Source organism: Ischnura elegans, chromosome 3, assembly GCF_921293095.1.
Source record: "Ischnura elegans chromosome 3, ioIscEleg1.1, whole genome shotgun sequence".
NCBI lineage: Eukaryota > Metazoa > Arthropoda > Insecta > Odonata > Coenagrionidae > Ischnura > Ischnura elegans.
The window spans coordinates 14,979,204-14,993,317 of NC_060248.1; the positions used below are offsets into that span (position 1 = coordinate 14,979,204).

Genomic DNA, 14,114 nt, shown 5'->3' on the forward strand with positions numbered 1-14,114 from the left:
GAGTGGGAACCCTGCTTTACACAGTTACATTCACTGAGTGACATTGCGCATTTCAGGAATACATATCATACAAGCTTTATCATGTATCATTTGACAAAATATGAGGCATCTACCCACACAGACATGCAAGCTGACAAAATAATATTAATTTGTTGGCCTCTTCAGCTGAATTGAGTGTGCCCGAAGATGTTTGACGGTACTTTTTCAAGGGTAAGAAGTGCTTATTCCCAACAGCATCACCACGGCACACACATTTACGTTCAGAGGAAGTTGATTGAAAACAAACAAAGCAAGAGAACATTTCCAAAATTGATTTACTCTCATTAACACTTGGGGAAAATTTACAATTGGTAATTATTTGCACAGGCATATAATTCAAATACTCTATGAATTTACAATTGTGCACAGTCAAAGGTGAGCAATAAATATAGACATGTGATATTATAAAACTATACAGACTGTTACACCACAATAGAACCTTCATTGTATTGTGCAATTTTAATCAGGAAACAATGGAAAAGGTACAATATTCCTTAATAATAATAAAACGATTCGATAATGAAAGAGAAATGACTATTAAGCTTTGATATACAAAACTTATAAGAAAATAAAACAGTATAATTCAATAATGAATTCAACTGACTTTCATTATGTTAAAAGACTAATACTATGCATTAGGTTTCAAAGAGAATTGAAAACTAATGGTCATTTATAGTTATTGACACTCCAGCCATGCGTAATGGAAGATAAAATATTCTTTCCTAACGACAAACTGCTCATATCAGAGAGCTAATATGATGAATACTAAAATAAACTTATGTAATGATTTAATAAAACTCAAATGCAGTCAGTTTTTTAGCCTACATGGATGGTTTAGCATATTTACATCAGTAGGCACACATACTCTAATAGCACACTGTTAATACAAAGGTAACAATTGATAAACTTCACTTTGTACAACTATACAATAGTTATAATAAAATAGAATTCTAGATTAATTCTACACAAAGTTAATGTTAATAAGAGTAATGACTTTTTGCATTTTATCTCCAATGAAATGTCAACCATGCATGAAGCAAATGATGGGAATTATTATAAGTCTTCCAATGTTTGACAAGAGTGTGACAATTAAATATATCACAACAATGCAATGGCTATGAAAACTAGCACAGAATAAAAAGCACAAAATTTAAAATTCACAATACATATTTATTTTTAAAGATACTATGAAAAATAAAATAATTTAATCTCTTTATGATGAAATGTCAATATTTATCCTCACGAAAATGATGTCACATTTACACAAAGAAATTTCACTTGATCAATTAAGTATAAATTACTATGTAGACACATGGGATGGATACGTTGCAAGGTCATGAATGGCATTCATCCTATCTCTACCTATGCAACCATGAATGCTACAAAGTAATGAGGATATCTAATTCTCACAGCATTTCAAAATTGTAGATTCTAAGCCATACTTCCGCAATCCGATTTCTTTCAATACAGGTTGCTGGTGAAAACCACCTGCAAGTGGACGAAAAAGTTAATAATACACCTGAGGAAGCACACTACAAATTCAACTGCATTAAACTACATATTGCCTACATTTGATAACACATACTACAGCAATTAAATAGAACAGGGAAGTAAATATTATTAAAGCTACTAATTACTCAAATCTCAGGAGACTATGAGAAGTTATGATATTGAAGAATGTTAATAGATGTATTTGCAAAGATAAAGTGTACCTTATGTCCACGAGTGATTTTGATGGCTGTCCAACGCTCCAAGGTAAAACTTAAAAGTCTTCATCCATAGCCAATTCACTGCCAATGCCAGAGTCCAATGTGTGAATTGAGTAGTTGGGACTGTAAATAAAAGGGTATGTTGTCAAAATTGGCATTTCAACTACCAAAGCATAAGCCTGAAGAACAATTGAAAAATGCATAAGATGACAAATGGCGAATGTTTTGGTTAGACAAGACAAATTAGCCTCTAAATAATATTATGTGAACAAAACTGCAATAAGGAGTGGAAAACTATACAGCATATAGCAAAGGCTATGAACCAACAATCATGAAAAACAAGGAGACTGGACGCCCTAGAAACGCTGGAGATTATGCAGCACGTCAAGAACAACACCCCCCAGGCCAAGGAGCAAGTGCTTCAATTCCACTTCCTCCCCTTTTCCATCCCCATAAAGCAACTTTTACAGGGATATTACCTAGCGATCATCCACCTGCCAGCATTAACATATTCCTGGAATTTGTACCACCAGTGCAACTTGAAAGAAAAATCCCCAAGTGATCCATGTGCCATTGCAATTAGAGGAATTCATTATCCAATGCCCCATCGTCATTGGCTGGATCCAAGAAGTACCATTACCTGGCTGCCAAACGAGTGCCTATTGCCCTGTCAATCCGTCCTTCCTTCCTCCTCCTGCACTCCAATCCTCATTATCTCCTCGGTTCCTCACCCAATTTACCCCCCCTCCCCTGCTGGTCGAAGACCCATCAAAACAGGGAAATCCACCCAACCTAAGCTGCTCCTTCCCCCTCTATCCCTTGACTCCCAACTCTTGTCCGAGAGATCAATGTCCTTACTGTTGCACCGGAGTTGATATAAAATGAGATGGATGCATGATCAATGCACCAGACGATGTAACCATGCTATGAAATCTGTGTCACACTTTTTCAAATACACATACTTTTAAACCTAACAAAGTTTATTTTTTCATTTTTCCACTAATATTGATATTTATGAAAAATAAATGGCATTCAAACTTATTATAATACATATCATTTTCACCTGCAATGCTTACTTATAAAGTTGGCAATGATCTGCGTTCCAACAATTTATCCTACACGAGGAACTTTGAAGTGCCAGTATTTCATGCTTGTGAGAATCACCCAGTAATTTGTGCACTAGTACCTTTCAGAAACAGTTGTCCCTAGTAACTGTATATCTCCGAATGTAGTGTTCCCTTTTTTGCCCAACATGTCTGGGAGTACAATTACGGGGTCTACTTTTGAAGTGCAAGTGACTAGAGTGACTAATGAGGCAACCTGAATATCACCATCAACGTACAATCATGGCAAAGCTAACAAATACAATTAGTTTTCTACTATTTACAGATTTTGCTTTAGATTTTTTATCGTTCTTCGGATACCATAGCATAGCTCTGTCATGTGCATTTTGTAATCCACAGCTTTCAGTGATTCCAAGAACTCGAAGTGCATTCTATGCCATCATGGTAATTCTTTTCTTTCGGTAAAATATGATTTTCTATACCCAAAATACTTATGAAATTTTTCAAACCACCCCAAATTATAAAATAAACTCTCCTTAACTCCTATGTGCTCATACTATAATTTCCTTTTAGAAAATAGTCTTAATCCCGATGACCAGTCACTTTTTATTTTCTAGTTGTATTATTTAATGCCATGGCAGCAGATGACATCAGAAAAGTTAGCAGTTATTGGGTTTTAACGGAATCTTCATCTTAAGGAGGAACCATCATTTCAAACATGCCCGAAAACCTCCCCTTATTTTGACATATGTTGCTGCTCATTATATTTTCTATCGAATAGTGAAAAAATATTACTATGTCACCGGCCATTTAAGAAAGATTTATGAATTTGAAAATGACGGATTTCCACCTTGAAATACATTGTCTTTATGGGAGAATGATGACCTTCCCTTGTAAAACATTTTTTATCTCAAATTTGGCCCGAAATATATCGTTGAAAAATTAGCACAGCATAGAATAGACATCGATGCTTAACATATGTATTTTTTTAGAAGGGGTTACCGATATGTTAGCGCCAGTATTTAAGTTTAAAGAACATACTTCCGGTTTTCTGCAGAGCGAGCAGCCATTATGCGGCGGAGGTAGTGGCAACGTTGCAAATATACGGAGGCTAAATATGAAGAGCGATATTGCACCTGTCGACTGCTGCATAATTCCAGTGAATTGGATTTTTCGGAGTCATTTTTATACGTATTCATTAAACGAATATTCAGTTCATCTCGAAACGTGCTATACACCGAAGTATGAAATTTATCAGTGCTGGTTGTTAAAGTAATTCCTATATGCGACTACATTTTATTAAACATGCGAATAATCATGACCGGAATTCAATACATCCCTTGAAATTGTCGGCGTATCGCTTCAAAAGCGAAAATGATGGAATATAATGAGACTTGCGATAGTTTATCTGTTCTTCTGAATACTACTTCAAATTTTTTTACGTTTATTTCGAAAAATATGCATCGTTTTCAACTTGTAGAAAATACTTATTTAAATAGAAGTTCTAAGCGTAAAGTAGAAAATCTAGCGCATTATGTATTTAATCATCAGTTTAATTGATATTAAATGTCTAGAATAAGGTGTACAGGTTAATGAATGTACCACGAGACAAGCATATTGCCGTTAGGTACCGACTATGTAGTATTTGGAAATACAACTTCGCGAACGTACTGATTAATTGAATATTCATCCATGTAATTCTTCGAAAGTATAACATAAAATAGACAAGAGTACTTCCTTTTTCACTGACCAAACAATTTACTTTGATACGTTTTCCAAAGGTCCAATTAGCATAATTTTAAAAAACAACAGTAAATACATTTACCTATTCATGAAGTCATTGCAGGAGGATAAAAATTATGATGCATTCCTGAACAATAGATGGCAGCTGACATAAGTGAGTCCGTAGAAGTTGCAATGCCAGCCTTCCAAATTTACTGAAACTTCGGCACTAGGAACAAGTATTATTTATTTATCCTGATACTAATGATTCGAATTACATTTGGGTTATAACTGAGACATTAGTTTCTAATTTTCACTAATCAACTCCTTATTAATAGTATGGATGAGGCTATTGAATGGAAAATCTACAAAGAAATAAACATTAAAGAGCTTTGAGTAAGTCATTCGACAGGGACTTTAATCTTCATAAATAAAGACATAAACATTGATTATTTAAACAATGATGGACACTTTATGTTGGGAAATATTGCAAACATTTCTTAAGAAATTAAAAATGCACGTAAACGATTCGGTATCCTTCAACAGATGCACTCGTTGAAATCGCTTCGATGGAATTGATGGATTCATTTTCGGCCACATTTCGTTTCCTCAAATAATCCAAGCTCTTACCTTTACCTTCAGACACAAATTTGCCTTTAAATCGGCATAATGACGCCATCACTTCAGCCCAAAGGTATATTTAATAACTTAAGGCTAAGTAAAAGGGATAATAAAACGAGTAATATTGTCACAATGCAACTTAACTCTACGAGGTAACGTAAACAAACAAAGGTGCTCAACCGCTGTGAAACTACGATATGTTGGCAGCGTTGTCAAGTTGGTGGTCAGCAATTATAAATAAACCATTTTTCCAAATTAGGTTGAAATTAACAGAGCAAAAGGTCTCATTAGTTAAGTTCATTTTATTCATCACAAATGATGTAGTTATAAAGCTTTACTGTATTTCCAGAGAAAGTACTTAAATTCTTCCGATACCTAAGAGTCAATATAACAGCCATTCTTCATATCACTAGATCATTCCATTTTAAGTAAAATTCATGCATTGTAAAGCTATTTTGATTGATTTAGGATTACTTTTAATTTTTATGAATGACTAATTTAGCAATTTTAACTCGTTGTTATCGAGTTTATCTAACTAATGAAAGCAGTATTTCGAAGCGCAGGTTCCTCCTTAAGCCCAATTATTTGTAGTGACAATGCTCCAATTTCTGGCTTGCATATGATGGATCAACTGCTGTTCTGTGCTACTGATCCGTGATGTTTGATTTTTCACATGCCCTATTTTGTTTAACAGCAGATAACAAAGAAAGTGTGAAATCCAGGGTAAAACTGACTTAAATTCTAGAGATGTGCGAATAGTATCCGTGAATACTCAAATACCTCGAATACTAGAAAGCATTCGATATTCGAGATCTCGAATAGTTATGCTAAAGGTACAACCTTAAATACTTTGAATTTCACGCCATACACTGTCGCACGTGAATCGTTGTAATTTGGCCCAGAAAAATCCGGTGGAGAAGAGTGTGTATTTTGCAAAACGCCTCGAATTGTCTGCTAGCACTTGACAGTTGGAGTGGGGGTAAAGCGAGCTACCTGATGAAAATAAGAAGTTGGATGAAGCCGAGTATCAGATGGGCGTGCTGCTGAAATGGCGTTTGGTAGATAAGAATGTATGCATCAGACAGAAATCCATCGTAGCAGTGTAAATGCCGAGACGGCATGCAATCATTTTTTCGCGAGGTGGTGTGTCCCCTTAGAATATTTGAAAGAGACGTTAGTTGAATCAACAATATGCCCAATTGTTTCCATAAAATTAAAATATTCCATTAATCAGCTAAATTCCGGTATGAATCCTTTAAAGGAAATCTTAATTACTCGCCAAAACCTTGCGTTTCCTGCTGCATAGGCAACCAAATCAAACATTCCCGCATTCATCGTTTACAGTATTCGAGGTATTCAAATATTTGAGCAATGATTTAATATTGGAATTCGATATTCGAGTTTGAGAAATCTGCTATTCGACCCATCTCCATTAAATTCAAATCAATACCTTACACCATTTTTTTTCTGCAAGTGTTTAATATCAAGAATATCTTAAACAGACATGATGCACTTTTCTGGAATACTTCCTCCCAAGAAAAAAATATGGAACAATGATTTCAATTCAATTTGGTTTTGGAATAGCTTATGTTATTGCATTAACACAGCAATTCATAATGGTTTTGGAAGGCCTTCAGAAGTGGTAGCGCACTGGCAAACTAATCACTGGAGCTTTTCTCTTCTTAGATAACAATTATACCATTTAATATAGAAAATCAATACAGTGGAGCCCCGCTAATCCAAAATCCGGTAATCCGAAAATCCGCTTAATCCGAAATCAAAATCAGGAAAAAACAAAACTTTATAAAATCTAGAAAAAACATGGTAAAATTTATTTTTGAAAATTACAGTATGTTTTTAGGTTAGAAAATGTAAAAAACAAAATAAAACAGTGTCACAGAACAAAACTACATTGATTTAAAAAAGTCCGTAACATTTTTTTGTCGGAGAGAAGAACACCTCTCTTTTGAAGCGTAATTGCGCCAGCGTCTCAGAAACAAAGTGTCGGCTGGTGTCGCGACGGACTGTTGTTCTACGTAGAGTAGCGCAAGATCAAAGGCGGTCGCGGTGTCCGAATGGGAAACTCTCTGCTCGCTGTCGTCGTCTACCTCACCTTCACTGTCGTCCTGGGCCATGTTGTTGTCCGGGGATCTCAAAACCATATCTACAATTTGCTGAAGATCGGTAAAGATTTCGTGATCGTTGTCATCAGCTTGCATCCAATCGTCGACATCATTTTCATTTGCGTCCTCGCAGCCGTTTCGGTCTGGTTGTGGATTTTCATCAAAAGTAAGACTTGGCCAAAGTTTACTCCAGGGTTTTTAAATCAGGTGTTCTTTTGCAGCTTCTCACGAATCTGCTACCCAGTAAATAACATCTTTGACATTTATAATTTTAAGTTTATCAATCAAGGAGAGGGTTTCATCTTCATTTTCGAGGATTCGTCTCAGAAGCTGTTTTCTGTAAGAAAGTTTGAGATGCTGCAATACATGTTGGTCCATGGGCTGGGGCAAAGGGGTCACGTTTGGTGGTAGGAAAACGGCCTTTATATATCCATTGACTAATTCGTCTTCTGAGGGATGTGAGGAAGCGTTGTCTCAGAAAAGTAAAGCACGGATTGGTAGCTCATTTTCAACACAAAATCGAGTGACTTCAGGAACAAACTGGTTGTCAAACCATTCCTTAAAATGTTTTGAGGTCATCCAAGCATTTTTGGGAGTTTTTGTAGACGACAGGTAGGGTTTGTAGGTTTAGGTTTTTCAATGCCCTTGGTTTTGCTGCTTTCCCAATAACCATTAAGGGCAACTTATGATTTCCTGCAGCATCACTGCAGGCCAGAACAGTCAACCTTTCTTTGATTATTTTCAAGCCGGGAGCATTTCTCTCTTCTTGTGCAGCTAGACTTTTTCTAGGCAATGCCTTAAAGTTAAGGCCTGTCTCGTCAGCATTGTATATTTGCTGCGGTGAATAGTTTCCAGCAGCGATCAGGTCAGCAAATGTATTTACATATTCAGATGCAGCAGCCACATCAGAAGACAGCCGCTCCCCAGTTATGGCTAACTGACGAATCCTGTGGCGGTTCTTGAAACGATTAAGCCAACCTGAGCTGGCTTTGAATGAATCGTCTCCGTTCATTAATTCATATAATTGCAGGGCTTTTTCTTTGACCAAGGGCCCACTAATCGGGATACCCTTTTCCCTCTCCTGAGAAAACCAGACAAACAGAGCGCTGTCAAGCTTATCTAGTGATGTGCTTTTAGCTGTTTTACGAGTTTCAGTACACTTACTTGTTGTTGCTATGCAAAACTGTTCGATTTTATTTCGGTTTTTCTTCCAGTCGGTGATTGTCGAATTTCCCACTCCAAACTCCACAGCCAATTTCGATGCACTTTCCCCTTTATCCAAACGTTTTAACACTTCAAGTTTATCTTGCGGTGTAATCGAAGTATGTTTACGTTTTGAGGCCATTACACTGCACTCACAAAACTAAAATTGTTTACTGTATAAACAGTAAGATTAACAACGGAGATTGCGTAAAATATCGCTTAGTAAAACTACACTTAACTTTAGTTTGTAATTGTAATAAATAACAGTCACAATGTTAACGCAACGCGATGACTCACTGGGCTCAATAACTGACAAGGAGGCAATGGGGGGGGCTTCTACAATGTAGGTTGTGCTGCTACCTATCGGATTTCTTTGCAACTACGAACTCAAGCGGTAGCCGTGCAGAGCTTTGCCGTACGGCGTACATAATGAATTTGGTTGTTTCTCATACCGTATGGACGTGAAACGGCGTTTAATTTATGTAGTTGCACGTTGTATTTAATAATTTATCTTTAAATTAATAACAGTCCGCTTAATCCAAAATATTCGCTAATCTGAAATGGGTTCGGTCCCAATTATTTCGGATTAGCGGGGCTCCACTGTAATATTTTCTGTTTTTTGGGCTATCCCTTATTACCTAGAAAATTATTTATTTCATGTGCTCAACATTAGATTAAATGCAAGGAATTTTAAATGAATTTAATGAATGAGAATGCATTTTAAAGCATCAATTAACATATTAGGCATTATTAATGATCGAATAATAGATTTACTCAGCTGCACACCATGAGCACACCAAATATGCCCACCAGCACTTGATCTGCTTCAAGGTTTGCTTTACATTGTGGAGATTTTTTTCTTCCAAAACTCAAGCCTCATCAATAAAGAGGGGTTGGACTATACAGAGAAACCTCTCTTAAACGAAACTCAAGTGACCGAAATTTTGCCGTTTCGTAGATCAGGAGTTCGTTCCCCGGAGGTGATACGCACGTTGCTACATCCTAGGGGCACGGAAATTGAAGCAAGTCTGCATGCGTTATCTTCATTCTACCTTTGCATACTTCAAAACAGTGCTGATTTCTTCAACTACAATGCAAATCGCCGGCAATAGACCACATTTAGGAAGCCTAAGTTTGTATTATTCAATCACTTCACGCGCTTTTTAATCCGTTTATTCTCAACATTTGAAATAGAATACATGTATTCGTGAGGTTTACACTGAAAAATTAAGATTTTGATAAATATGATCATTACTCATATAAATATAAGGTAACAGTGCTAATTATAGCATCATCATGAAATTTAGATTGCTCTACCATAACAACGAGTTGCGACTTTCGTCGACCCATTAAAGCGCAGTGGGTGGCAGCATTTCTTTATAGTAGTCCAATCCAGAATACTCCATTGCCATATTTGCGGTCGCGGACTTCGAAAATAATTCATTGTACTAGAATCATTTCCATCGTATTCCGGAAACACAACTGCTGATAAGAAAATATCTTGAAAGGCCTTATGCAGGAGTTCTCGAAGTAAAATACGTCACAATTTTGAAAAATGAGTTTTCGAGAAATTATATTCTGAAACCCTCAGTTCGATGACTTCGCGAATAACTAAATTTGAGTCTACTCTAGTGAACTCATCAAACAACCCTTCAATATTCATGTCTTTTGAGAGACCCTGCCAGGATTCACGGATTTTGCCATCACTCTCCATCGCCTGGTCACAGTTGACTGCGAACCGGATAGACAACTGCCGATAGTAAAACAGCTTGTAAGGCCTCATGCATGAGTTCTCGAAGTAAAATAAGTCACGATGTTGATGCTGTTGACTGCAAACCTGGTTTTTGCAAAATAACTAAATATGGAGACAGATGTGACACGCTCCCAAGCTTTGCAAAGCCGCTGCATTACCTGCAAAATGGTCCTCTTCAATTTCACTGATCCTTTACATCCATTCGACAAACCAAAAACTCCACTAAAATCTGACGGTAATGCTGCCTTGGTCGAGAGGTTGCAACTTAGCTGGTGCAGTTGGGGGGAAGAAAATAACGCACACATTCCTTATTGTTAGTCCTATGTTGGGGCCCGTGCAGCGATCGAGGAAGAAATCGACTTTCCCCATGAGTGCATCAACTTCAGCCAACCACCGCTGAATTAATCCCGCTGTCATTCATGAATTTTTGCTGCTACCACAGGGGCGAGGCATCACTCTCACCAGTGGCCCAGTCTAAACATGGTATGTTTAGACTGTGCCAGTGGTGTAGCCAGGGGGAGATCAGGGGGTACAAAATATTTCTCTGAAAAATGAAGTTTTTTTCAATCATGAAAACTGTTAAAATTGGTTTAAAACTCTCTACTTAGTAGTACTAAGTTAGTACCCTGTTTTTCAAAAATTCCCCCCATGTTTTGGACCCCCCGAACGAAATTCCTGGATACTCCACTGACTCTAGCATTCTTAAAACAGCGGGGTTTCACATACTTCCCCACTAAAAACAGAGGTAACTTCTCCGAGCCATCACTATTGGTGCATAGGAGTACTATAAACGTTCTTTGCTCATTTTTCCCCCACGGCCCACCTCTTCCTTTGTGTACGGTCAGGAAGCAAATTATAAAAAGACCCTTTGTCAGCATTGAAGATGTCCTTAGAACTGTTTCTATTCAACTATCCATTCCCAACTTCCTGCTTGCTCCTACAAGATGGGCCCTGAAATGGGGATCGGCTCCAGAAAGATAGTTGAAGATTTGTCCATTGACATTGGTAATGGAGCGTTTTCGGTTAGGCCCCTGGGACGCAGTGTTAACAATTTCCGACCGTTAGGCAAGAATTGTCTAGTATTGATGACTGAATGTCATGCTTAATTGCGACCTACGTCTTCTTCATGCAATGATCGACGGCCGTCACAAAGCTTTTCCTTTGAAGAAAATAAACAGCGCTTCACATCATGTTAGGACATCGCTACAATCGTATGACAGAGACCGACCTTTAGAATAAAGCACTCAATTCAAATAACGACTAGATCAATGGGAAAATGTTGGCTTTCATCGCTTAAGTGCAAATATTTTTTATCCAAGATTGCGGCAAATGCAAAAATTTCTCCTAGTTTTGAGATAACATTGAAATAAACAATGTGAATGAAACAAGGGTTACTACTGAGTCATATTCAAGATGATTAAGAGAGGCAAATTTTGGCTTTCATCTTATAGCGCACACATTGTATCTTCCATAATTTAAAGAAGTTATCCAAGATGGCGGCAAGTGAAAAAAAAAATGCTTCTCGGAATTTACGCATTGCAATTCTGTTAAGCATCTTAAACAACCGTCAAAAAAATGTGACCGAAGAACATAGCTCTAGATTTCATATCTTTGAGCATGTAAATAATGGGACATTGAGTTATTTTACAAAAGTCAGCATTAACATTTCTTGCAATTTGCCGAGAGCCATGAGTTAGGGTCGGCGGAAACACACCATGGAAGGCTATGGTTACAGTAAATAACGACGATTCTGATCGGTTTATTCAGTGGAAGTCTCTGATTGGCCCTCCAAGGCTATGAATATTAAATTATTCATATGAAAATAAAAATTTAATCGGAAAAATTGGTTACTGAGAGGTGAATTTCACTTGATCACACCAAAATTTCTTTTCGTTGATCGGGAGTTTTCGTAAAAGAGGAGTTCGTTCATCGAGGTTTTTCACTGCTGTGTTTACATCTAGGCAATTGGCCGGACCAATAGCATTTGTTCGTTGAACGGAGTTCGTTTAGCGGGAGTTCGTTTAGGTGAGGTTTCACTGTATTTGGAGAAATAGGAAATGTATTCCATTCCATAGAAAATGGTCCCCCAATTACTTTTATCCTGGAGATATTTGGCAAAAACTTATTACGAGAAACACAGTAAATGACATATAAATAAATTCATGCAGTCAATAAGAAATTAAGAAAAATGAAATTGATTTTCTAACATCATGACTGCTTTAAACACACATTTTAATCACTGCTATAACCACAAACGTAACCATAACAACAACAGCCTGGAATCTGAAATAAAAGACAAACTTTCTTAGTTTAAAAGCTTACTTGATGGCTCTGCAAGTAAAGAAAACTATCCTTTTTAGTTTTCTGTTATAGAAGAAATAGTTGAATGACCAAAGGCAGCCATCTTCCCCAAATGGATCAGAGGCAAGATCTGGATTGTAACTGAAAAAGAGAAAAAATATGATACATTAAATGAAGTTAAAATGGTTCACAGAAAGTGACATAATAATTGAGACATTTTTTTGAAATCCCATACTTCCTTTTCTTCTTTCCCATAAATACTGAAGTTAAACTAATATGCATAATGCTAACAATAGTTAAGGTGATATCATGAATAAATTTAAATCATAATGAACAATTAATTCCAGAAGCACACATTTAAAATATCACAGTAACTGACGAAGATATCCTGACTTGACCACTGCTAAAATGAGAAAAATTCTCTGAATCTAAAAGAATTGATAAGAGCCAAATCAGGGTTAAAGATTGCACCCATACACACACCACAACTGTCAAAGAATAAAAAAGCACATTATAACCCTCATCCAGAGCAACAATGTATGAAACAAAGCAACTGCAATGTAATTACCATAAATCACTCAAACACTAGATAAGACAAACGCAGTAAAGAAAAAAACTATCGCAATGAAAATTAAAGTCAATAAACCAGTGGTTAGTTGTTTGAAGTAATGGATAAGCTTCTTGAACAAGTGTCTCATGCAAAATTTGAGTTCAACAAGCCTTCTTTAAAAGACTTGATTCACTGAATACAAATGAACAATTTTTCATTTTTCATTAAAACAGCAATAGTTAACAGCATTCTTTTGTGAAATTACTTCCTGTTGAAAAAAAAACTTAGTTCATTTCACATTTATAATTTTAAATGTCCAGTTTCATCACAATTCAACATCACCTGGTAGAAATACATGAAATACACAATCATTGAAAAGCTATCATAGGATAAATATTACAGGGATGAATGATTTGAGAGAGGCTAGAGATGAACTGAGCATCAGCTAGAAACCATGGTTGGAGTTCAAACAAAAATGGTGAATGCCGCTTCCAAAGTTTGCTGCTTATAACATCAACTCACATTCTTTAAAGCAGCAGTAAACCACACACAAATGCCTGAAAACTGTTCAAAGCAACATTTGTCATGACTGAAGCCTGGGAGCGTTGGCCATAATGGAGGACCTATCCCCATGGAAGCACTGTGTGACATTTTTTCCACATGCGTTCTTTCATTAGGAACACATTTTGGAGAGAAAAGGCTTCCAAGCTGTCTTTAAAAGGCTAAACAGCTTCTCATAAGAATAATGCTATATAGAACTAAAAACTGTTCATACTAAATATTCATAATAAACTAATAACAATTACCTATAGATGTCACAGTCTGATAAGCATATTTCATCATCAAGTGCCGCCCATAGTTGCCCTCTCAAAGATCTGAACTGCTCTCCAGCTGTAGCATTCAAGTTGCTGTCCACACAGTTCATCACCCACTGAATAATAAAAGAGAATTTGATAATAAGTTAGAAGAGGAACAAATCTGCAAGAGTGATTCGAAATATATAGCAAAAACTGATACTGAAATACCACC

The 14,114-nt window shown here is 36.6% G+C and overlaps 1 protein-coding gene across 1 annotated transcript in view; it reads right to left on the reverse strand.

Annotated features, from left to right (window-relative positions):
- Nucleotides 1-296: 296 nt before the first annotated feature.
- The window catches only part of LOC124155478 (repressor of RNA polymerase III transcription MAF1 homolog), a 34,554-nt gene continuing 20,736 nt past the window's right edge, over nt 297-14,114 (reverse strand). The window contains exons 4-7 of the mRNA XM_046529319.1: nt 13,892-14,016; nt 12,557-12,676; nt 1,752-1,871; nt 297-1,527 (exon numbers count right to left, since the gene is read on the reverse strand). Of these exons, the coding sequence (XP_046385275.1) occupies nt 1,802-1,871; nt 12,557-12,676; nt 13,892-14,016 (315 nt within the window). The 3' untranslated portion in view covers nt 297-1,527; nt 1,752-1,801. The remainder of the gene's footprint in view (nt 1,528-1,751; nt 1,872-12,556; nt 12,677-13,891; nt 14,017-14,114) is intronic.